We start from the raw sequence: 26,895 nt of genomic DNA, 5'->3' as shown, positions 1-26,895 counted from the left end.
CAGCTGAGGTTGGAAGGTACCTCTGGAGATTGTCTAGTCCAACTTTCTGGTCAAAACAGGGTCAACTAGATCAGGTTACTCAGGTCCCTCTCCAGTCAGGTTTTGAGTATATGCATCTCCAAGGATGGACGCTGCACCACCTCTCCAGGCAACCTCTTCCAGTGTTTGATCACCCTTACAGTACGAAAGTTGTTTCTTATGTTTTGATAGAATTACTTGTGTTTCTTTATGTGCCCATTGCCTCTTGTGCTTTCACTGGATACCATGGAGAAGAGTCTGACTTTCTTTACAGAGCAGCTAGTGATATTTTAGTCCTAATTTAGAAAAATTAAAATCTCTGTGGAAGAACGCAACATTCCTGACTTGCAAAATGTGAAAACAAATACAGTATTTCTCAGCAGCAGCAGCAGGTTGGGAATGAGAGAGATAAAATGAAAAATCCTTGCCTGGTGCACAGAGAGGTAACAGCCAACGTCTGTCACTTGATACTGGGCTATTCTGTTTGCTGAGTACTGTGTACATGGACCGGATTCAACTGTTTGCATCCAAAAGTCAGTCATGACCAGGTGTGTTAAGAAGCAGGGAAAAAGCCAACAACAAAACCAACAAATTCGAAGTGAAGGTGTGATTTTCTCCATCTCTTTTGTTGTTTTACCTCTTTTTGCTCTGAGTCATCCATTTGTGGAAGCCCATCTATCAAACTTCCTATCTGTCCCCGAAAAGAGACAATCAGTGCAAGATACTAGAGAGATTTGAGAGCTGGTGAGTTTTTTTTCTACTTCTGCTCTGAGGCTGAGCACGTCTGTTGATCACTCTCAATCTTTGTTCTTCATCAGCAGCATAGGAAGAATGTCTTTTTCTCCCAGTGCTGTGCTATCCCATCTCTCTTTCTGCGTGATGGGTGAGCAGTGCCTGGGTGAGCAATGTCTGGTCCACAGGTGAGGGGATGTGGTGCTGCATCATGAGCTGGGAGTGCCAAGGAGGGTCTGGTGAGCAAGTCTCTTACTGGTGATGAAGGAATGGTGGAACATGCACAGGTTGTTTGTCTTTTCCCTTCAGTAAATGCGGTGTACAGCACCTCTGAGGGATGGTGAAAGCTATACTGAAAACACAAAGCTCTCAAGGACGTGGTATAGGATAATTGAAGTTGTAACAAATGGCTGACTTTTCCTCTGCCATTTATCTAAGTGAATGTGTACTTTGCAAATTCCCATGTTTAAATGTTCATCTCTATTTCTTTTAATTTTTCATGTTCTTGCAGCTCTCCCTGGATTTGAGGGTGGAAAACTCTGGGCCTGAAAGAATAGCTTGATAAAAGATTGAATAAGTTTAAAAAAAGAAAAAAAAAAGTTGGATGTTCAGGTTTAGTGATTTTATTTTCTTTAAGTTTAGAAACACACATATGTTTTCATTGGCAATAGTTGGATCTGGGTTTTAACCTGCTTTCATCTATTTAGTTGTAACCCACAAGTGTGCATTTACAGTATACCTTTGCGGTTCAAGAGTTTCTGCAGATTCATATATTTGTCTGTCTTGTTTTCATATTATCACGTTTGCGTATTGGTGCAAAGCAGGTTTGGATTTGGGCTGAATGGGTAGCTAGAAAGAAAAAGAAGTTTAAAGTACAATCCAGGTTGCAGGCTGTGCTTCCCTAGAGTGTTCTGACATGAGTCTGCATGGTTTAAACAGTGATTCTTTCAGCCTTTTTTGCTGTATTTATTGTATTTTAAAATGAACCTAGGTCACGTTGCAATGAGTACTAATCACACAAGGAGACAAGGAAAAACAACCAGGCAAAGTAGTCCCAGAATAAAATTCAGACCCACGTGGAACTAATCTATACAAAGGAGTAGTATGGCTGGGGAGGAGATGGTAAGCTTTAATTAGTGGGGAAATTCAGCTCCAGTAAATAGAGGATTTCAAACCAGGAACGCCTAGTCACCTTCTGGGCTTATTTCTGTTAAGACTAAATTTGGGCCTGAAACAGATGTCACTTAGCCTGGTTTTGTTTCACAGCCTGACAGAAAGGGCATGATCATTCTGTGCTACCACCCAGTTTTATTGTCGTCTTATAAACGAGCTCTTCAGCTCCTGTATACAGGTACCCAACTTAAGAGCGTTGCCTGCGGAACACATGAAGTAAAAGAAATCTGGACAAAAGCTAAAACCATAAGATGGAGAATGATGGGAAGCTGTTCAGTGTGAGAAAGGCTTGTAAATTAATAAACAAGCAAACGGAATTGAGAGGATGCCCGTGAGACTGCAAGGAGCCGAAGGTGGTGGCGTTGCTGTAAATTCGGATAAAACAGAAACACGCTGCTACAAGCCACCTGTCTGGTACCTATTTGGGCCTTTCTCCGCAAACCGGAGGAGGGATTCTGGCCAGGGTCTGAAATGAATTTGCAAGTCCGATGAGGCGATGGATGCTTTGCTGGGAGCCTTGCGTGGTCCCCTGCTGTGTTGTTAAATACAGAGGAGGCTGGTAGTGTGGGTAAGGGCTGGCAGAGGGGAGGAGTGGCTGGCTGGCAGCGTGCGAGGCACAGCCACTTGCCACGGGTTTGGGGCATTGCCTTCGTATTTCTGACCTTAAATCACCACTCTTCTCCACACTTGTCAGTGTAATGAAGAAAGAGTGGAAAAAAGTTTAGCTAGTCTGAGAAGACAGAACAGTTACCTCATCCCCTGGCCTCTTTTCTTTGTTTCAGGACTGCAGATGCAAGTTTCTAAACATACAAACAGCCAGTTGCACCTTTCAACTTTTCATTTTAGAGGTATGGCCACCTCAAAGCATCTACCCAACACTTAAAAGGATACTGCTGGTGGTTTATAAGATATTCTTCATTTCAAGAGAAGATCCTTGTGAGGTTTCCTGTACCGCATTGTTTCCTGTTTCCCTTAGCTCCCCAAATATATTTAATAGTAACATTCTGTTTGGTAAGTCCTATCTTCAGAGCATACTTTTGAAATTACTTCATTATCAGCTTTTTTCCCCTCCTGCAATTTAATTTCATGGCTCTCCCAAGGAATCAAATGAAGGCATGCTGACATTTAAAATAAACAAACAACCTTACAAATACTATTTCATCTAAATCCAGATTGACATAAAACATTGTATAAATTTGGGTACAAAAGCAAATACCTGGTGAAAATGGCAGGATTGTGCATAATTATATTATTGCATTTAAACAGATAGCCATATAGATTCATATATAGCTCGATATACATAGAAACTCTTTAGAGGCCTTTAAAGTGGCACAGCAAAAGAGAATATTTCACGTTAGTGAAAAATAGTAGAATGGGAAACTGGTTTCTAAGTGTAATGTGTAGAGGAATCAGAACTGTAGCTTCATGACGTTTTAAGTTAACTGGATCATTTATTTTTCTTTAAAATAAAACTATGGAAAGCCATGCCTTTTTAGTTAAGAAGCTTCCAGAAATAAAATCCAGCTTCTGAATTATAATTACAGAAGATCAACTGCTGTATGTTATTTGCGTTGTTTTGCATTATCTTTCTTGAGGTTTTATTGTGAGATTAATAAGTAAAGAGTGAATGGAAGAAGCAGCTTCTTTCCTGTCCCTCACTCTGAGAAATAACAATATACACTGCCTGGTAATTTCTGTCTTTACGTGTATATGTGCAGAGATCATGACATTTTTGATTTTTCTGTTGTAAACAAGAGAGATCAGCAGAATGTTTTGGATAGGCAGTCTCATGGTTTTTAGTTTACTCTTAATTTAGCCCATATTCTTTGACACTACATATTTACATGTAACACCGCATGCACAGAAAGCTGTCCGTTCATCATGGCCCCTAGTTATTGCTTTTTTTAAGGTCAGGCCTTGCTTGTTGATCTAAGAATAACATGGAATATATATGAATTGGAATTGGACAACTCTGGAAATTTCTGAGCGTAAGGTGATAGAACTTAAGCAGAACACTGGCTTTTCAATTACCTTTCTCCTCGTTGGCATCTAATGAGCTATTGTCGATGCATAATACATGAATTCCATTCATGGAGCTATAGAGAGGGTCATTTCTGAAGACGGGTCTTTCTGAAAACATCAGAATGGTTACAGAGTGGTCATTCTTCTCATATATTTTCATCATAAATAGGGCATGCAAGTTCTTTATTAGACTATTAGATTTGCATCTTCTGCACCCTAAGACAGTTTTTACCAGTTGCTGGAAATGACCCGTGTTCTGGGTCAGAGCTGAGAGGAGCCACAAAGCTGTGATAATTCTTTAATGTGGGAGTCCTCTTACTTTACTCCTTGGAGAGTGGCCTAAGATCAAAGGTTCCTCATGTTGGGTGACAAGAACGAGTTCCTTCTTATATGCATTAGATGGCTGGGCTGTATCTGGATTATTGTAGCTCCTGGGGCCATGTTCTTCAATACAACTCAAAAAAAGGCAGGCTTTGAAACTAAACTGTAGAATGATAAAGTAAACTGAATCTACTGAGAGGAAAAGGAAGCTTGCCCAAGCAGTAGTGTCAGATTCTTAAGATATATGGATATTTATAAAAAGTGACTGTTACGATTAGTTTTGAGGTAAAGTGTTGAAATTTGGTACAATTTGTTGTTAAAAAGCTGCTGATGAATAGAGAGAACAGTTCCAAATCTGACTTCAATGTAAGAAGGTTTTTTTTAAAGGGAATTTCTGTTAATTCAGTACATCTATTGGGTTAATTCATTTCCGTATATAATCTATTTTCCCTGTAACATAGACATTATTTGTGCAGCCTTCTTTTTTTTGAGAAATGGGGATCCAGTTGGTCTTATCCCTCATTTATTTGTCTAAAGTCCGATTAAAAAAAAAAAACAAACCACACAAAAAAACCAACCAAACAAAAAACTCCAGGAATCTGTTTACTAGACCTTCAGACGGCATGGAAAATGGGTATATGTATATATTACTGCATTTATAAACAGATGTTTGCATCAGAGAGAGAGGTATTTACATAAACTATATGAATGTTTTGTTAATTACAGCTTTTAGCATCCTGTCCGAGAGTGACACCAAACTGTTCAGGGTCTAACATGGACATAGTGGAGCATAAAAAGAAAGAAGAGCAGCCTTTATAGTGATTCAACAGCAATAAATAACACTTGTAGACATTAATTTGCCCAAAGTCTGTCAAATGAAATAATAACCTCAAAAGATTAAATGAAGTCTCATCTCTCATCAACATGGACAAATCCTATCTCAATCTGAGGCCATCACAAGGAATCAAACCCAAGCAAGTGAGAAGCCTTTCCCAAAGTGCACAGTGTACAAGAAAAAAGAATGGATAGCAAAAAAAAAAAAGTCAGTGCCCAAAATGGTCTCTCTTAGTGAAGATCCTAAAGAAGAAGTGGGCGTTTTGCTGTAGAAATAATTAAAGTGAAAACTTGGTTTACGATTTTGGATCTACTTCCAGAGAATTATGTTGGAGAGGTCTTCAATCTGTGTTACTCGTGTTGTATTGCTATCTAGTATTAAAAAAACCCCACAAACAAAGAAACCCACACACACCAAAATTTTTGACACTTTACATTAGCCATACAGGAGGTCAAAACAAAGGGAAAAAGCCAACTCCTTCACTATTTGGAAAGCAGCCTAGTGGCAAATGAGATAACAGACAGTGGAACTGTCACCGTACCGTGTGGAAGATGTTCTGGATGGGTTAGTGATGCTGGGAGTCTGTAGGGGTACAACTGCGGGTAAAAATCACGAGTCAGTCTATGCACTGACAGCTAGTAATTGAAGTACACGGATCATGCTAATGCATCATTTCATCTGCAGGCTGCAGAGTCTTTGATGAGGAGCCTGTTATATATTGCAAATCATCTGAAATTAAAAGTATAGCAAAATTGCTTCATTTTTCCTGTCCCCTTTCACCCAACCCTCCACCAAAGAGACACCATGCTGAACTAAATCTTAAGGTGTTAGATTATGTGTCCTCATTAGAAATACTGCAAAATGCTGCTGTTAAGGGTAGTGGTAATATTGTGACTTGGCAGTTTTAGTGTTATATTGATCAATTTCCATTTCAAACATGATAAAGCTGACATAGCCCGTGGTCCCCAAAGATGTTTGGGAAAGAAACTTTTTTTAAAAAAAAAATTAGAGCATTTAATTGTAACTGATGATGCGTGTCAGCCCTGGTCCCAGGAGGGCTTACAGCTGCAGCTCCAGAAGAAATGAGAATTCCCTGCACGACCCTGATGGCTTCTGTACCATGAAATCTTTTTCTTGATGGTATTGATGTTAAAAGTGACACATACCTTTTCCAGTCAGATGTTGGGACATGCGTGCTAACGCTGGATCATGCTGAATAGAAGTAAAGCTTTCTGGGTTAACATTTGCATATTTAAACCCCCCCCCCCAAAAAAAAAAAAAAAATATATTTTAAATTGCAAACAACATTGCAGCTGGTTCAGTAAATCCCAATGTCTAAGATGCAGTGATACGTTTTTCACCTCCACGTCTATAGTTTATCGCCACTGCTATCCTTGTATTAGATCTGGCAGTAGCAGTAATGGAGATCCCTGCATAGAGGGGGTTCCAGGTAGGCACCGGTATCTCAGGCTTTTGTTGTGTAGTAGCTGTCTGTGAGAAGGACCGCGTCCAGCAGTGTTAAAAGCGCTGGTCTCTGCTCCTGCTCTAGTTTAGTGCTTGCCCCAGTGCTGTCGCCAGTGAGGTACAGGGATAGCTGTTTGCCAGAAAGCAACGGCAAAGGAGGAGTGGAGGACTTGTCTATGGTCAGTTGTTTTTCTAATGTTTCACTGTTTGGCTAACATCATCATGACCGTCTGTGATTGCAACACTGGTAAGTTATTTTATTCTACTCTGATAATAGCGCTATTTTGAGCCTCTGAGCAGCACTGAGAAACAGAAGTTACAGGAACCACATCTCTCTACCATTCTAGCTCTTCTGCTGTCAAAAAAATTGCTGAGTGACTTTGATGCCTTCTGTATAAAAGGAACCGGTATGGATCTTAGCAGGAGAAAGACAATCTTCTACAGAAGTGGGCTACAGTGGAAATATTTCAGTAGATTGGATGAATATAATCTTCTGGTCAGCACAGATAGTATTAAGAGTAAACTCCTTGCAGAATTCTTGACATTAGTATAGATGCACCAAACAGAGGCCTGATTGAACACCTTTAGCTTAGATAATTTCACTTATATTGTGTGCTGTGGTGTTTAAGACTTTTTACAGAATGAAGTAATGAAGTTCCAATGTAAACTCTAAGCAATAAGACTGTCCTGCATGATTCAGCTCAAGAGACTTAGTGTTTGAATGATTGGAAAATAACACATCCTTTGATGAACTTTTTTTCCTTCTCTCTGGCTCTTGCGAAAAAATCCTGTGCATGGGTACTGGATGCTGTGTGGAGAGAGATTTTTGTGTAGCATAGATAAAAATGTCTTTTTTGAAAGTTTGTATTGAAGGTTATAAACATGAATCAATAAAAAATGGAATTATCTATAAAGTACAGAAATACAGAAAACATCTCGTTACAGAGGAAGAAATTTCTATTCATTCAGTCTAGGTGATGGTTTGTCAGATAGTGAGTTATTGTTAGATGACAATAACACATGCACCAACTGTATGGGGGGTTTTGTGCATAAAATGATCTTTCATTATTTCTTTGTCAGATTTTGATTTTGTTGTTATACCTTTCCACCACTTTGAACAAGAGAAATTGTTGTTTTGGCTTATAGGAACTGTGCCACCTCTGTCACCAGAAGAGAAGAATTGAATAAGAGAAGCAACAGGAAAAAATCAATTTGTACACACCGTTCCCTGGCTTTTATGACTCTGCTAAGGGACAGTTGTACAAAGCAGTGACTGACTTCCACTGTCCCTTTCTAAGCAAGAGACTGAGCAAGTTTCTAGTTTGCTGTGTGGTTAACCACACTGGAAAACTGGATTATTTTTTTTTAGTTGCTGAAAGACGCAAAATTTTTGCTCATTTGTGGCAAGGTAAACTAATTTATGGTGGTGGTTTGTTCGGCTGGTTACTTGTGCAGGCCTGTTCTTACAAGGTTATCTTGTGCTGGTTGAATTTAAGCCTTAAGGTCTTGAAATGGAAGACTTTGTAGTAAAAAATAAGTCTCTTTCAAGAAAAGAAGTTGTCATCAATTAAGAAAGCTTAAGTTTGATATGTCTGGGAAAAGGCTGCTCTCACACAGGAAGCTTTTGAAAATTGTGCTACGTATCACAGTTGTACTGAGACCTGAATTTCCTAGCAAAGCCTGTCATACATTTGCAAGAAATAAAGTTGTGAAATACAATTGTAAGGGAATTGATGCTACAGTCCATATTTTAGAATATTGGACTAATACTGTGCCAGGCCAAAGAAATATCAATACAGTAAATAAGAAAACGAAATACTCGTGCTGATGGAATGAAGTATTGATTTAAGAAAGAGTCAAAAATTTGCTGTGTGCCATAAATAAAAAAATAGGTTTTAGCTGCCAATGTGCACTGGTGTTTGTTTATTTTTTTAGAGATTTTTGAGATTCCTAAAAGCGGTAGTATTTCAACGTATGTAGGACTACAATCCTATTTTATTTGCTAATAAATGACTATAAGGAAAATAGATATGCTCTCTAAATTATCTGATTTGGCATGAGGATAGACAAACATTGACTGGAAAAAATACTCTGCTCCTGAAGGAAGGGTGCTTACAGTATATTTATAATCCTCTTTTGAAAAGCTAAGCAGAATTTCAGTTCCATATGTTATTTCAGTTGGAGGGAACTAACCTATGTAAGTTATCAGTAATTCATTGACTTTGGGCTAAGGCTAACTCCCATCATTAGGGATCTGCCTCTCTGTTTTTATTGGCTTTTAGTGATCAGACTGGGTAAGGACTAATCACCTTTAGAGGCTCAAGAATTTGTACAGCTTGTGGGAAAGACATGAAGAGAAACTCATCAATTAAAAAGAAAAAAACCCCTTTTTTATCAGTCTCAATGGGATAAATGTATCTCCATCAGCACAATCTCCATCTCCTGCTGTTTTACAAATGTGACTCTGTTTGTATACCTTCAGGCAAACCAAGCAAAGCATTATTATGTGGAATAATAAATTCAAGTTTTGAACTCTCTAGCATGCTATTCTGGTCTAAAGGACAGTATCTGGAGCAGTGAGACAGCTTTGATTGTAAAATTGATTACATACAGAGACTTGGGAAAATTATATAGTGGCCTTAGCTGCCACTGGATGGACTGTTGTGTGGTTTATTTACTTTGGTGAGAATGAAACTAAGGAGCATGATGCTCTGAAAGCCTTGCTGAGTATGCACTTGGGAAGTCTGTGCACTAGAGGTTTGAGGTTGGAAAAGAGAGGTAGTGAAGCACAAGTGAGTGCAGGAGCTACAAACCCACCGAAGGCTTTGCTTGGGCGTCACTGGTGTTAAGGAAGGGGAGCTCTTGCAATTGAATGGCTGGGCAATCGCGTTGTCCTTGGGTCCAGCCGGACCTGCGTTCTCCTCTGTCAGTCTTCTTTTTGTATTGGTTTAATAACCAGCTGCATTGTTAATGTGCAAGGACTGGTTGTTTTTTATAAGACACTTTTTTGTTTCTTTTAAACTAGAAAGATGAAAACTACAGAAGCCTACCACGAGATACTAGTAGCTGGTCTAACCAGTTTCAGAGAGACAATGCTCGTTCATCGTTAAGTGCCAGTCATCCCATGGTGGACAAGTGGCTGGAGAGGCAAGAACAGGTAATATATATGTGTATATATATATATTACTTTATCAATCTAATCTTTATGCTACTCCAAGCTATTACGAAGAAGTGTATTCTTATGTGATATTGGCTCTCTAAGCATGATACAAGCACCAGCAGTATGCTGACTACATTTGTATGGAATTCCTTCTGCTTCCAAAAAACCGCCTTAAGACTGAAATGGACAGCTGCAAATTATTTCGAGTCGAACATATTTATATAGTATGTGGAGTGCTGCTGTTCTTCACAACTGATACCAACAGGGTTATTTTAATTAGAGACTATTATTTTGATAAACATTTTGCTGTTGAAAGCTAATAATATTACTACAGAATAGCCAAATATGGGTCAGTTTTGGCATTGCACTTCTAAATGCTTGTTATTCTTAAAATTGTAAAATATATTAGTTATAAATTTGAAGACAGTGTTACCATATTTATTTAGTGTACATTTATACTGCTTTTGATCTTGGGCTTTTTTGAGACACTAAGTAATTCCAATTTGGGTTTTTTTACTAATAAGATGGTAGTCATAGAAGTTTAAAGGTCTGAAAGTGAAATTACCTAGCAGTCACTTTATGTATTTGTATGTGTCTGAAATTTTCCGAGAAGTGTCTTCAAATGTATAATGAAAATGCATCTTTATTATGGAGACTGGAAATATAACAGGAAGCCCATATATAGCCTAGTGCATATGTAGGATTATTACCTCATTTTTCTTCTTTATACAATGTGACAGGAAAACACTGAGTTTTTGCATTGAACATAAATGTACAAATTTTGTATTTTACAGCAATAGGGCATAAAACCAGAATTTGCTTTATACAGAGGAGCTTCAAAATGAAATTTGCCATCTGACACAGCTCAAGCTTCTTACACTGTGCCTTGTGAATGGAGGGGAAGGTTTAGAGTCCAGCGCTGGGCTGGTGTCCTGGGACTGGTCTCCTTCACCCACAAATCCCATACCGATATTTCAAGTCCAGCATTGCCAAATCCTAGGATATTCCAAACGTTCTGTATTCAACCCCATTCTTAGTTAGAAAGGAGCTTAAGTAATAGCACAGAGTATAAAAACGTAACAAACCCCAAATGTGAGCCATTAACTATTTTTGTATCTTGTAATTAGCCGCAGATTCATTTAAAATTACCTGGTTTATGAAAAAAACTCTGTCTTTGGTCCTTGTATATTTTCCTCTGCACATTTAATGATAGTGGTAGTTCCGTTACTATTTTCCTCTCAGAAGATGTGGTGTTAGTGCAGATGAGTTTAGCTGCTGTCTGTATCTGCCTGTGTTGAAATGGAAAGTTGGTGCCCAGATTCGAAGGCATCCCCTGTGACGGTTCTGCTTGTTTGATGTTTTCGAGGCATATTTCCATGAGCCATTAGATTTTCACCGTGGCAGTTACTGAAACTGTTGTCTCAGCAAAAGAAGTTAGATTAGGAATCTTAATAGCGATCATCTTATAAAATGTTTGGTACATGAAAATTTTAATATAGGATGTTTTATATTAAGTTTTGTGCTGATTTTGGTCTCCAGACAGCTGAACTAGTTCAATTTATTCACCAATTAGGTAAATAATTGGGCACTAGTGTTAGTCTGGAAGTGTATTTGTTACCTGAGTTAACTGGTTGAAGTCTGAAATTGCAAATATCGTGTTTCTTCTGAGCAAGTTTTCTGCTTTTTGTTTTTGTTTGTTTGTGGTGGTGGTTTCTTTGAGAGAAAGAGGGTTCGTTCTTTAAATGTGTTAATAGATCTGCGTGTACCTAGCAGACCAGGATCCTTTCGCGATTTCCTATCAGCAGGATAATTAATTAGGCCGACACCTGTTTAACAGGGTCCGCAGAGGAGAAGGACGCCCGTAGTGAGAGTGGGATGCGGCAGAGCTCTGCAGGGAGAGGGAGGGAAGGGCCTGCCAGGGGATGGAGCAGCTGCAGACAGAGATATTCTTCCACTCTTTTTTGGGTATTAAACTCTAATATCTTTTTCAGTATCCTCTGTGGGCTTTTTGCTTCCCACTGGTCAAGCCTTTCACTTCTGTGAAGAAGAAACTCGAGCGACGAGGTCGCTATCTGGCATAATGAATTAATTTAGCAACTTCCAGTCCTGTTCCTGTGTGCTCGGCAGAGCTGTGGAGGGGCTGAGTGGTCTGCGCGCCCTGCCTGCGTGTGCATACCAAGCGGCAGACAGCAGGTCTGGCACCAAGGGTAAGGCAGTGACAGTGCCAAGAAACCTCGAGGGCAGAACCCATTACAGATACCAGGGGTAATAATAGTCCTGGTCTAACCTGCCTTTATGGCTCTTCAGAGGAGGTAGTAGTAAACGTTAGATTAATCTTGCAGACTCCAGAGGCTTGTTGTTGGAGGAAGGCTCTTCTGGCTTGGATTGAGTTGCTTCTCTTAAAGCTTGCCTCATCTCTTCCTTTTGAACGCAAGGAGAAAAAAATTTCCAGGATCATCTTTGTCAGCTTCTAACATACAGGAACATTCCCTGGAATTGCGCTTTGAGGAGTGAAGGTGTGATGTGCCAAAGAAGTGCAATTATTTCTGTGTGGACAACACTTCATTTCCCATGAGCAGAACTATGGAGCAAATTGTGATTCTGCAGCATCACAGCCTGTTCTGCAGATGAAATTGCAAGAGACCTTGTTTCTTGGAAATCGTTACAGGCTGCTCTGGCAGTGACTAGTTAAGGGCACAGAATTAGGTATGTTCTAGTAGTTGTTAAAGAAGTAGTTCTGTAAACTTCTCTAGGTTTTAGCGCCTTAAAATGGAGGAATGTGTGAAGCCTGTTAAAATTCCTGGAAGTAATTGCTTTTGCTCCTATCTATTGTGCTTTACTAGGGCCCTGCTAAATTAGAGTGATACATCAAAGAAATGGAGAAGATTAATTCTGCTTTCTGAGTCCTTTAAAATATTCTGATTGTATGTGCTGGTTAGCTATATCTGCCTCAGGATTGTTCCCAGTTCAGTTCCAGAGCCCTCTGGCTCTCCACAGGGCAAATGGTTCATGAATTTCTCAGAAAGTTTTGGTATTTCTCAAGCCCATGAAGTAAGTAATGTGAAACAGTTTGTACCAAAGAATCATTTCACCACTGTAAAGTCAAAAATCCAAATACAGTTTCAGAATATAGTTAGAAAGTTAAGGATTTTATTTTTTACTCTTTTGCTCAATTATTTCATTAATTCTCTCCTACAGATTGTCAAGTTATAGGGACAAAATTTGCAATCTTTGATTTAATTCTGAAATATCTGGAGGAAAAAAAAAAAAGAAACACTTGTTTTTTGTTCTTCACCTTGCCGTCCACAGCACTTTCTTTTCCCCCCACAGCAACCAAGCTTTGAGGAATAGTTGAAAAATCTTATTTCCTCTGAAATGTATTCATATATATGGCAATGTCACTTTTATTTGAGAAACCTTTTTTCCCTGAGTTCACTTCGAGACTTGCTCAGGCCCTGATCAAATCTGGACTCATGCTGTTTGATACCAGGGAGACATGAAAAGGCAACGTATGAAAGAGTTAAACTTTTCACCAATTCCTTAAGTTTAAGTACAGAGAAAGCTTCTCCTGGGTGGTCATTTTAGTTTCATTAGTCAAATATTGGAACTGGCAGCAATCAAAGCACCTTGAACTGAAATAGTATATTCCTGGCTCTGCTGCAGAGGCCTGTTTTGCAGAAGGATTAAGAGGACCAGGCTGTGCTGTGTGCTGGGAAAGGGTGCGAGAGCAGCAGGAGAGGGAAATTGTACAGCTGCCCTGCTTACAGATGAAACGGTTAATCAGATTTGCAAATACAATGAGATTGGTTCAATTAAAATGATATGCAAATATATATATACATAACTATTGGATATATATCTGTATTTGTCAGTGCATGAAAGCAAGGTAGGAGATGGAGTAGAATTTCATGGTTATTACTGAAGAACAGGTCTGATTCCTAAAATCCCAGTAGCTTTCTAGTATCTAGCAGAAACCAGAGATAAAAGCAACTCAAATGTATTCTGAAATGGGAAGAGAAGTTGGTTACTGCTGCTGTCTTCTTGAGCAGGAATGTGCTGTGCGGAACACTTCCCCTAAATTATTCTTGTTCGTGACATCTGTCCATAGTAATCTGGTAAGGTTTCTCTGGTTCCTTTTTCAATGAGATCAGACATGCAAGTAGCATATGGTCTTACATCTCCAGCTGTAGAGTACCTGCCTTCAGCTTGTATTTTCAGCAAAATAAGGCCTGCTTTTAATATGATTGAATATACCCTCTTAAGGCATTTGGATGCTATAAATCAGTGCGTTTCAGCACTGTCAGTTGAAAAAAAAATTATCAGAGCTTCAGAGGTAGGTTGGTGAATCTAAACCACTAACTTCCTGTGGATTCTCTTACCCATGTTGTCAAATTTTTCATTTAACAACAAAAACTCTGCTTCTGTTTTATGCCTTAACGTAAGAATAGAAGGCAGAAATGGAGTTCATTCATTTTGTTTAGTTCTGAATGTTTCACAGTGGTATAGGTAATGTATATAAATATTTTTATTTTCACTAGTGTACCTCTTTTGTGTTTCTCCTTGTCCGACAGATGTATCTTGGCTTTTGTTTTTAGGTTTTGTTATGACTGTAACTACAGTGGAAAGGTCTACAACTTCTGTGTTTCATGGCCTGGAAATGGGGAGGCTTGGGGGTTGGAGGCTCTTCTTATCTCAAACTCCTCACATGTAGAGGTTGGAACTGCAGTAAAAACTATTGTCATTAGTAAGGAGTTGTGCTTTAAGAATTGGAAAAAGGATTAGCTAGGCTTCAGTTGGAGGAACAATTTTAACTGGTTATCCATTACTCTGTACAACGCCAAGATAGAGTCTCATTACTTTCCTCCCTGTCTGAGTACAGGCACTTTATAATTTGTCTCTTGTGATAACCTTAATGAACATAGAACCATGACAGCATATAAATTGTAAAATACAAAGATGATTTTAAAGCTTGTCATATCCCTTATAAAGAATTTCTGTCACAAGATAGAGATATGCTCTAGGCCTAATACAGAGGCCTGTCTCTTTTTGGGGGCTCTTCAGTGGATTGTCCCGTATGAAAGGCAGGGGTGTATGGGTGTAGCCAGGAAGCTATCCAGGGATTGTGAAACCAGGCAGGACTACTCTGAGGCTGAGCCTGGGAGGAAAAAATGTTACCAGCTAGTGAACAAGGCCATGGCTCATGCAGTTGGCTTGTTTCTGTAGGTAGAGCTATGGGCTGCGGACGAGAAAGGCATGGCTTGGCACCTGACTTAGTATTAAATAATTAGCCATAGCTATAACTATGGACAGGTAGAAGCAGTGACTAGTGCGTTGGTAGAGGATTCACTTAAGGTTTATTTTAGTCAAAAAGCTGATCAGAAGACCTCAAGGTGCCCCTGCAAGAGTTCAAAGTCTCCCCAGTCCCATATCCACTTGCAAATTCAGCTTTTTTGCTACTTGAGGCTGGGGTTCTTGGCTGTGTGATCACACCAGCTTCCACCTGATGGGGTTGTCAACACCCCAAGTGCTACAGCTGTTTCTTCTTGCTTTTGTACTGTGAAGAAAGTGAAAAGCTTGATTTGCTTTTCAGAATACAGAGTTTCTGTATTCTCAAGAATACTTTCTCTTAGCTGCTGCTGCTGCAGGTAGTTAGGTATTGACTGCTCCCTTTATTTCTGTATATTGGCAAGATGTTAACTCCTTCAGCTCAGAAACTCAAATGCTCAATTGAAATGTAAGCTATAAAGTGCTGGCTTGACCCTCTGCTCAGCAGGAAGGGGGGCAGTTACGTCTCAGCAAGGGCAGCGGTTGCATCTAGCTCTGAGCCAGCCAAATGCCCTGTCTGGCTGCCAGAAGAGCACCTTGAGATCTTGGAGCCATTACTAAACACAGCTGTAATAATCTTCTTCTTTTTTCTTTTCTTTTTCTTTGACTAATCACACTTTAGGAATTTTTTTTTTATATGTAGTATGGTCAAAATTATTAAATAATTTCTAATACCCTTCGACTTCCCGAAAGAGTGTAGTGGTATTGGGTATCACTGATCCGTACAGGACCACAATTAAGTGATTATTCTGTAGACTTGTTTCAGTCTTCTCCCTGAGTTGCATTTATTATTGTTATATTAGAAAAAATACTACGCATAGTGACCTCCAAAATGAGAAACATGCATTTAGGTGTTTATAATGTGAGTACCTACATAAAAATATCCAGATTCCTGTTTTGTTGTACTGGAGTCTAGATCTTCATCGAGCCGAGGCACACGTGCAGTCGGCTGGGTCGCTTCCAGGCTGGACCCCGCTGAGCTGCTGCCAGCGGCTGAGGCTCTGGTGGGTGTTGAGGTGCCCAGTTCCCACAGACACATCTTGATCTGGGAGGCTTGCTGGAGCTGGTTCTGTATTATGTATCAGAATGCTTAAAGAGGGATATGAGAGGGTGAAACAGGCTCTTACGACGGGCATGTAAGTTCTCTATTTGTGTATTTATGATTTCTGCTTTTTAAGGTTAAAATCTTTACCACATTTTTCTGTAGTGAGAATCAGAATCACAGGCCTTTTCTAGGTTTAAATCTGACTTTGAACCTAACTGGCTTCAGATCTGGGTTTCTAAATCTAAACTTCATTTCTGTATTTAAAAGCCATTTGATTTTTAGGTTCTAACTTGATCTATTTCTGATTTTTATGTAGACTCTTAATTCCTCCTCCCTAGAAGAGTTGTCATGTCTTCTGAATTCAGAAGAATCTCTGTATTCTTCTGTATAAAGCTTAGATATGGATACACTAATACACATATTTATTAAATGTTCTCTAAATGTGTGTGTATAACCACAGAAACAAAGAGAAGCTGCCTGAAAGAGAAAGGCTTATCTGTATGCTGAATGCATCAGTATGTACAGAGACAGAATCAAATCTCAAACTACAGTATGTATTAGTTGTAAGAAAAAATTAACATGGATTTAGAAGTCTGTGCGCTTTTATGCAAAATGGACATTCGTGGACATTACCTTAATTGTATATTTTGGAAAGAGATTATTATTCTTATTTGTCTTGGAGTCATGAACAAATGTGAAGTTGTTTTTCAGTGCTGAGGGCTTCAGTTTGTATAAGGTAGGAGATTGGAATAAACAGCTTTAGTGCTTGGGGACAGTGGTAGTGGTGATGCTTTTATAAACAATGTTTCGTGCTGGCATCTGTCTTGTTCTCCTTTGAAAAATAATCTGTCATTTCGTACTGTGTAGTAAATAGGTGAGACAGTTCGGGGGCTGCGATCTACTTTCAGTTATATGCTGCTGTGTAGATCTGAATTCAGTGGCAGAATGTAGCTCTATATGTGGAGAGGTGATTATAGTCCACAATTTAGAAAAAATAAAGTCAATTTTACAAAAAACCTCATGGATTTTAAGTATTATAGAAAAAGACATGCTTCACGTTCAGATGTATATCCTCACACTCTCCGTCTCACTCTCATAGATATATGTACACATGCACATAAGTATGCAGATGGACTGGGCTGAAATTTAAAGAATCGTAGAACAGCCCAGGTTGGAAGTGACCACCAAAGATCATCTGGTCCAACCTTTTGTGGGAAGGGGAGCTTAGATGAGACTACCTAGCACTCTGTCCAATCCCATCTTGAAAACCTCCAGTGCTGGGAACTCTACCATGTCCCTGGGCACGGTTCCAGTGAATGATTGTTCTCACTGTAAAAAAAAATTATTTCATATATCAAGATGTAACCCCTCCTGGTGCAACTTGTACCTGTAGCCCCTTGTCTTCTCCATGTGCCTCCTTGTGAAGAGACAGCCTCTGTCCTTTTTGTAGCTGCTCTTTAAGTAATAGAATACTGTGATGAGGTCCCTCCTGAGCCTTCTCTTCTCCAGGGAGAAAAGACCTAACTCCTTCAGTCTTTCCTCACAGGGCAGGTTCTCCAGCCCTTTGATCATCTTTGTGGGCCTCCTTTGGACCCTCTCCAGTCTGTCCGCATCTTCCATGAATAGTGGGGACTAGAACGGGACATGGTACTCTGGGTGCAGCCTAACAAGTGCTAGTATCTGCTAGAAGACCTACTCGGTTCTGCAGAACCTTTCTGAAGAGTGTTGGCATTCATGAAGGGCATTTTCAGACTTGCTAGTAACCATACACTGCTGTTTTCCTGCCCTTTGGGACCAAACTATTTAAATAATCATGTAGTTATGATAGTTAATGGTAATAAATCTATGATACTGGGGTACAAGCAGTACTCTCTTAAATTACGTGGAGATGCTGTAGGAGGCTTTAAATAAATGATTGCTGTTAGTTTTCTGACTATTTTCTAAGTATTTTGCAGAACAGTATTATCTCTGGCTTTTTTGACTGCTGTCTGTCCATGGTAGCAGGTCAGATAAGGACATCTGAAAATCCCTTACTGGGCCTGGAAGAGCGTTTCATCTAAAGGATGTCTCAATTCTTCCTTTTCTTCTTTGTTTTCTTTTGAACTTGTTTTCTTTCTTCATGCTGTGAAAGAGGTTTATCTTATATGTTTACTTTTTAGTCCAGGCATATATAATGTATCCCAATGAGATTTTTATAATAGAAATGCTCTCACTATTTTCATAATGTGCTTGTTACTGCTACCATGCTGTGTCCTCAAAAGCCCCGGTGGGAAGGTGGTATGAGGGAGTGCTGCGCAGCCCTGCTCGAGGCGGCGGCGGCTGTGGGGGTCCCGGGGGCTCCATGCAGCCCTGCCTGCGTGGGTGGGAGCGCAGGGGCAAGGTGGCCCCTTGACGGCAGAGCGAGCGACACTGAGCAGGAGCCACAATTACAGCGTGCCAAAGCAATGCAGAAGTGAAATACATTAGTAAAATTAAAATTTGTCCTCATTCCCTTGGTGGGTAATACAGTTAATGAAAATAGATCTAACCAAATTAAGATAATTTATTTCATTAGTTTACAGCACTGTAAAACTTTTCAGGGCAGTGCAGCCCTTCCGTACTAACCTGAAATAGATGCAGTTCCACTATTCACTTCAAAGACCACAAAGGTTAAAAGTTTTAAATGTATTAAAGCAATTCTGTTAATTGTGTCTATAGAGGATTCTCCCTCGCCCTTGGTAAAGTATTCTTAATTTAAAATTCACATTATGCTCATTCTGCATTCTAGCCTTTTAACCAAAGTGTAAATATGTAAGTGATTACTTGTATCTTTGAGGCTTAAAAAGAAATCCTGCCTTTTTGTTTCAGAAGGTGGTACTGGTAGTACATGGTATTAATATTTTACCCTTTTTCTCTTCCATTTTGTGTTGTTCTCATTTTCTCTGCTCTACCTTTCTCTTCTTCCTGCATACCTGCTTTGTGTTTTACAGTACTGATTTCCACAGGACAGCAACCAATTCCTTGGAAAGACAGAGATGATATCTCTACACCCCAGCTCCCCAAATCCCTTTTCTGTTTTATTTTCTAGAATCTTGATGATGTCCTTTTTTATATTCTATCAGAAAGACACCATTGAAAATTATAAAGTTATCCCAAATACTGTTTTTTCCCCTGTTCCTTTCAAATTATAAGAAAACCCAAGACTGAGAATTTGCTTGGTTTTGTTGCCAAGCCAAACTTCTATAATTCTGCATTAGAAGTCAGTCTGACCTTAGCTTAAGCTTCACATTACCTTAATTTTCAGTTAACTTAATTTACATTTTAGAATTTGCTTGACTTGACATGGAAAAATAAGTGCCTCTTTTTTTTTTTTTTTTTTTTTTTTTAATAGTCTGGTTTTCTTCCTAGTACAATTTTTCTTCTAAATGGCTAATGTTACTTATTTAACTCACTTAAAAGAAATATTTATATTATTAATTTGGAGTGGAAGTTGTAGTCCTTTGTACAATAAAATAGAACAACTTACCTGACAGGAACATGGATGTGAGGGCTCTTTGCTTTTCAACTGTAGTTTTTAGGTGAGATTCAGATAAATCACTGCTGAGTCATGCAAGTCAGTTAATTCCAAACAGAACAGAAATAAAGTCAGAATGGTTGTTTAGGGCAAGGGAAAATGACAGATTTTATCTGAATAGGAACCTTATCTCATTTGTTGAATAAGAGCAGGATGATTTTTATACTTTTTTCTTTCTATGAATTAATAATTATGAGAAAGATGCTTTCAGAAAAGGGCCAAGTTTGCCCTGTCTGTTGTGGAAGTGATCGTTAATTTATCTTCCATTGATGGAAATAGGAAAGGCGCTTATTCTTTAAAATCCTGTGTGGACAAGTCACTTTAATGACATGGTTGCACTTTGCTGTAAAGGGGAATGGTACTGTGTAACTTGGAGTTAATAATTGAGTTATGTGGAAGTAATTTGTCTGGGTTTTTGTTTTATTTTGGGTTTTAAATTTAATCTCGATTTTATTGCTTAAGTACGAGCATTTCATTATTGAATGTAGTACTCTTTGGCTGTATTAAGTGGTTGCTGTAATTTATAGGATACTTTGAGAAATGTCATGATTCCTCACGAAGTGACACAGCAAGATTTAGTGAGTGCAGTGACTGAGTGAATGGAATTACGTAATATGACCTAGTCGATGCGATATACCATAAGATTTTAATTTATTTCATCAGTATAACTGGAAGAGAAAAGAAGATAATAGTCCAGCCTTGCCAATTCATTCACTGACTGATTTGAAAATAAGTCCATTCTAAATTTATCTTGAAACTACTTGGAGTTGCGTATGAAATGGTCAACCTCTATAGTTTCTAGGGATGGGGAGGGGGCGAGCAGGGAGAACAGGAATTCAGTTGTTTAGGAAATTAGGATGTACGAAAAAGTTATTTACTTTTGTATGTGTCACATGCAAAACAGAAGAAACGACAATCCCTCTCTTATTTTTAAAATTATTTTATTTGGTCTGATTTAATAAATAATTCAAAAGTGTTTTCATAAGACTCAGCAACTAACTGCCAACTGCCTTGTGGCACTGATAAGAGCTTTTGCTGAATCCCTATGCCAAAGAAGGAAAACTGATTTGTACCTGGTGCAGTTACTCTGGTTAAGGTGGGTTCCGTACTGAGGATACACAGAATTAAAACAAATACAGCACAACTAGTGTTTCCGTGAGGAAGCAATCGATCGGAAACATGTGAAGCACTAAAAATATTAATGAACTAAAGACTTTCTGCTGTAAAGATTTTACTTTTGAAATAAATATTCCTTTTAAGTTTTGATTGCTTGTATGTGATATTTTAAGAATAAAAATTGTTGCCCAGATTTCATATTAAGGTATTGCTCACTTTCATGCCAGCTGCATGTGATTAACTTCATTTGGATTGAAAATTTTTATGCTGCTTTTTCCAGCCCAGAGATGACAATTTATGAATTAGAGCAAAATCAGTTGGCTATTATTATTTTAGCATATTTGCCATTTAAAATAGTTTGCTTTCACAGTTTAAAAATTAACATTAAATGCAGCATACATATGCAACTATTGCCAAAACGGGAGGGGGTGGGAAAAGAAAAATCCTTTAGGCTGTACATGGCAAACATTTTTACAGACTGTGGAATAAACACCCGAGGAGTGAGGTATCCAGTATGAACAAAACCTCTGGTCCTCTTGGTATTTCTTCAGAATGCTAGGCAGGAAGCCAGTGTTCAATCACTTTGTATCAAAACTTAATTTCCTCTTCCTTTTGGATACCCTCATTTGTCTTCAAAAATCTTTACTTTCCTAATGTGTAGGAATTCATGATTGCTTATAATTTCAATTCATTTATCCAAAGCACAGACTAAATTAAATGTCCCAAAAGAAAGCAGTCATATCTGTGAGCATCTCTATTTAAAATTATTGAAAGTTACAATTGAGTATTCCATAATACCATTTTTATTTATCTTGATTTTCTAGGAAGTAATTGTTACAACAAAGCACAGATTTTGTAAAGCAAGCCCATCAGTATTTCTTCCTTGTAGTTACACTTCATCACTATAAATAGCTTTCTCTTCATGAAGACTCTTTTAACTCATCCTCTCATCAAAACTGATGGATTTTGCTGGTGATTTGAAGGTCAGTAAAATTGGTCTCTGTGCAAAAGAAGCGTCTTATAATATTATACTTCAGCAGGATAGTGTGTATTGCGGCATTCTGGGCAGGTGAAATTGATGGGGCTCGAGGACCTTGCCATTTTTTCCCTAAATTAACAAATGTCAGTCGTACTGAAAAGCTGAAGATGGGGTAGGAGGCACTTCAGCTCCATACTGGTGTGTCAGGGGACAGCAGAAAAGACTGGGACGTAGGCTGGGAAATGTGTAGAAAAAAACGGAAGAAATTGTTATATCTGCATCTATGTGAAATTCCTACCTCATTGCAATGCAGTTCCCTGATGACTTTTTTCATTTTCCAGCTACATATGCATGTAAATAGAAAAAGAGGCACAGCTGAAGAGAAGTTGTGCCCTCCCATGCCGCGCCCCTGGGGGTTTGAGCGCGCTGGCGTCAGGCACGCTTTGACTCGTCTTACTCTAAAGCCAAACCTCAGAAACCTGGGGTGAATTCAGAGCAGGGCTTGCATCTGCAAACTCTGTTTCGGGGTGGTGGGAGTCATTCCGAAACGGCCTCCCGGGCTGTTTCAGCAGGGCAAACAGCAGCTGCGGAAGCTCTGCTGGCCTGCGCGAGCTGGAAGCTGATGGGTGTCCTGGTGAGAAGTGATACCTTTCTGGGTCATCCAAATTTGGAGCCTCTGCAGAGGACAACATTTGTTTGATTCATGACAGCATCTTTCTGCTTGCCAGTTAACATATAGCAAACTTTCCTGTTCATTTTTATAGTTCAGCGTTCTTACTGCTCATCCATATATACATTAGAGTTACATGAAGTACATGTCCGTACTTGTTTATATACTAGAAATACAGATCACTTCATTAACTGCCCACTTTTAGGAGCAGTATTTTAAAGTGCTGTCATTAATGACACATTTCTCTCTATATATGTGTATCTATATGTTTAAATGTATCCATATATAATTTGTAAAACTTACTTTATGACAAATGTTTTTCTTGTAATTGTATTTTTAAATACATTCATGTTGTGGAGTTCTCAGTCACCTTCCTGGTATTATGATTATCCTGATAACTTCAGTAATTGTTTTAGAGGAGAAAGTGCCCAGTGTAGACGTTTGCATACTAGAAGAGGTAGTAAACATAGAATTTTGTTTTCTTTGAATTTGACTTTGGTTTTTAGCCCAAAAAAGAAGTAGTCTTTATGGTTATATACCTACAGCTAGCCTGAAATTATGGTGATGGCATAAGATGTTTGTTCAATCATGTGTAGCAGTATCAATTTAATTCATTTAACAATCTGGAAAATTAGTCTTAAGTAATGCATTTTAAAAGTACTACTACTAATCATTTATTTCAAGTTCTGATTTTAAGAAGATCTTTCAGGAAAAGCTGAACTTCAAGCATGTAAGTACTATACATCAGTTTCTCAGTTTTCAAATCTTGGATTATTTTTCTTTCCCTATTTTAATACCAATAGTCTGAACTGGGATAGCTTTTAGGTAATTGTGGTGATTGAAATCAAGGAGACCCTAAATAAGACTGGAGGTCAGCAAAGCTATTAGCGTGACAAAATTTAACAATGCAGAATCTGGGAAGCACAGTCTCACTTCCATCCGGAGCGAGAAGCTTGACTATCGTTTCAAGAAGGAATGTTTCAGAAATGCTCAAATAACCAGTTCATGCTCAGTCCTGTAGTATTACAAATCTGTAAATGGATTCTGCAAGTCACCTCTCATCTCATTTACACAGTTAATTTTTTTTTTTTTGCTGAAGACATTAATTTCACAGTGTTGGATAGTTTAATTTTCTTCCCTTCTATTTTAGTAGGCTGGCAGTGCAGATATCACCGTCTCTGACACGTCATTTTTTCTCTGTACAATACGGTGTATTTTGTGGCTCTAGTGCAGCAGTAGACTGGCCCAGAAATCACAATCTGGGATTATTGTCTTTGTGTATCCTCAAGGAGTAATATTTTAAAGTCACTGCATCTGTTGGTACTTAAGAGCATGATTTTTACTTTTTATTTTTGCCAGTTTTTACCATCTGTGTGTCTGGTTTTTGGCTCCTTGATTTAATTTTTCAGTTTAATTTCTCAGTTGCACTGGGATTTCTTCCTCTTTCTCACACATGCTCTTTTTGACTCATCCATGAACTTACATTAAAAAAAAAGAAATTATTTACGGCAGTTGCATAGTAAAATTCTTGGCCTTCGCAATTTGGATTTTTTTAATGATATCTTTTTATCGAGTCTCTTCTAGTAAATGCACGTCATTTTTGGAAGTGAAATAACTTTTATTAGACTTTGTTTAAGTTTTAAAAAATTAGTTTGGATTAAATTGAAGCATTTTGGCGGGAAAAGCTAGCTTGGTCACGTTAAACACATTCTAGTCTTTCATACTCATTCAGTTTTTAATGCCCAAGAGGGAATAATTTTCTTGAGAAATCTGTGTTATAATCATAAACAGACATAATTCAGTAATTTTCTCATGAAACATTGGCTGAAGTTTTGGCACTAATGACTTGAAACTCACGCAAGCAGGAACATTTTTGTTTAAATTCCAAGAAAAATACTAATGAAATATATTAAAATAGAAACAAAATATACATACAGTGTATTACAGACTGTTTTCAATAAAAAGGTTGTATCTTCATCAATTGAATAAATGTCTCATGAATTCAGGCATGTTCTAGCATTTCAAGAATGTTCTGATAGAACTTGAGTCATTTTCTCTGCTTATCCCTGAGAAGTTTTTACAAAAAAATACATTATGTAAATAAATTTTTGATGTACGAGGGTAACTGTATAGCACATCTATCAAATATTTTGCTTCTGTATGTGTTTGTGAATATTGAAAACTCCACTGCTGCTCTGCTCTTTTCCTTGACACGTATATTTTGCTTCTCACTTAAAATATTATACATTCCTTAAGGTCGAATTTAATGGCTTTTTAATAAACAGGCTGGCTTATTTTTAGCCTCTTTCAAATATTTTGTAACTGAGAATTTTGAAGTTTATTTTTACCTTCTGGTGTACTTGCTTGCTCATAGTTGATTTTCAAACCAGAATATGGACCTGCTTCCTTTTTGATTTTTTTTTTTCCTGGTTTCTAATGAATATTTTGCTTAGTGCTGTACAAAACAATGAGTAAGAGCCAGCACTAACACAGTAAAATACCAGCACTAGCAGGTAAAAACTTGTTCCTTTTTGAATATGTGGCTCCCATCATCTAAAGTACCCTTTCTGTTTGTGTGGGCTGCTTTGAATTATTTTTCTTAACAATGCTGTAGACTATCAAAAGACCAAAAGAAATACTTTGTTCACTTGAGAAAGCTTTTTTTGAAAGGAAGTGTTGCTGTGCAATTCCGAGGAGCGGAATTAGTCATCTTCTCTTCTGTCTACATATGCATATAGTTATTCCTAAATGCACTCTGTAACCATTTTTTACTATGTTATGAAACTGGGAGAGCCTGGTGGTTTTTCACTGAGTGATTTGAGCTTTCGTTCCCACTCGATTCCCATCGTGTTTTGCTGAAAACTTTTTTTTTCGGAGGAAGAGGAGTGTTAGTACCTTATTTTAAATTCTCAGTTGTCATTAAAAATCTGAGTGGAGTTTTCCAGTTTTACTAAGAGAGATTCAAAAAGACCCTATCTGAGTGGTACCAGGAATGATTTAAACTCAATTTTTCAAAATTCGAGTTCCAAAATTTTCCCTGGCTGTAAGGATTTTATTACTGCCAGGTTTAACTTCCTGATTTCCTGACAAATACTCTGTTACTGTAAGTAAAGGGGAAAGCTGAGTGAGCAAACCAGTACGCATTTGCCAGTGTACTGTGAGATGTGCACTTCGTTACACACTAATAACATCCATGCAGGAATGGAATTGTTTTAGAGTTGAGTTGATAATATGTGATCATGAGACTGCTGATCATTTCTTTTCCTGTGGCTTGAATCTTAAAAAGTTGTATGTGTTCAGTTGGGAGTATAAATTAAGAATAAAAAGTAGGATGCTTTCACTACTGCGGTTTGTTGTCCATAGGGCTACCTAGAAAGTGCCAGCAAAAGTGCTTGCCTCTGCTGTCTTTTTTTCTTGCCTTCCACATGGAAAACAAGTTGGTCTCATATTCTCATGAGATGGAGCTGTAATAGCACGTGAGCAGAAGTGTGCATGCATTGGTATTTCCATAGTGTCGGTTTACTTTGGGCTGAGAGAATTCAAGCAGTATTAAGAGAAGGGGATTCGAAGTGCAATGATGAGAGCAATCCATCCCTTTCCAGGAGCATCCCCTTGGAACTGGAGCCTTGCTCCTACCCTGAATCTGAACTGTGTAAGTCTAAGGATAACCCATACTTGAATGCCAGACATTCATTTGTGCTTCACTATATATTTTAAAAGGCTTGCGGGAAGCTAGATGTAAACTTTCATGTTAGTTTCCCAGCTGACTGATACATTGAATTCATTGAGAATAGGAAGGGCTGGTTCAATTCATTTCCATTCCTTGTATCTCAGTCATTTTCTGCAACGATGCATAAGGATTGATTACCATAGCAACAGTGTTTTAGCTTGTACTACTGTGAATGTGGTTAATGATAATAGAATTATCTAGTAATTTTAAATCCTGTTACATTATTAGGTCATCTGAACCATCCTCTTGCTATGTATTCAGTTATTCCCTGTAGCCTATCTTGTAGTTCTTTGTCCACGCTGCTTTTACATGTGTTGAGCAGTGGGGATTCTGCTTCTTCCCTTGGGAGACTTTCACAATCTGATATATCACCCCATTAAGGATTTTCTTCTGATATTTAGCCTCATTTCACCTCCCTTCTCCCAGCTATATGGATTTGTACCACATGGAAGTTCTGTTCTGATCTTCTTCCCTATCCAGCATTTGCAATTAATCCTTCTTCTCTACCTGTATCAGAATACAACAGCTCAGTATTTGTGCGTTTCAGGATTTTCTTACGGGGAAAAGCAGGTTTCTAAACCCATAATCTCTTCTTCTTCTTGACTACCTCATTTTGATAGGAAAGTGCCTGGTACTCAAATACTATTTAGATAACCTGAACTGCATAGACAAAGAGCTTCCAACTTTCCAGTGCTTAAATATGTTCACATCGGTATATGCACCACTAGATTGCTGGTTCTTATGCGTGCGTC

General features: G+C 38.4%; 1 protein-coding gene across 15 annotated transcripts in view; it reads left to right on the top strand.

Annotated features, from left to right (window-relative positions):
• The window catches only part of PARD3 (par-3 family cell polarity regulator), a 463,980-nt gene that overhangs the window by 196,183 nt on the left and 240,902 nt on the right, over positions 1-26,895 (top strand). For 10 of the 15 annotated variants that reach the window (XM_072854611.1, XM_072854620.1, XM_072854608.1 and 7 more), the window contains exon 5: positions 9,591-9,722. The exons of the other annotated variants lie outside the window; for them this stretch is intronic. In XM_072854611.1, the coding sequence (XP_072710712.1) occupies positions 9,591-9,722 (132 nt within the window). The remainder of the gene's footprint in view (positions 1-9,590; positions 9,723-26,895) is intronic. 15 annotated transcript variants of the gene reach the window in all.

The sequence above is a fragment of the Ciconia boyciana genome, chromosome 2 (assembly GCF_034638445.1).
Source record: "Ciconia boyciana chromosome 2, ASM3463844v1, whole genome shotgun sequence".
Classification (NCBI taxonomy): Eukaryota; Metazoa; Chordata; class Aves; order Ciconiiformes; family Ciconiidae; genus Ciconia; species Ciconia boyciana.
Note: the sequence above shows the minus strand (reverse complement) of the source record. Positions and strands in the feature narration are given on the sequence as shown.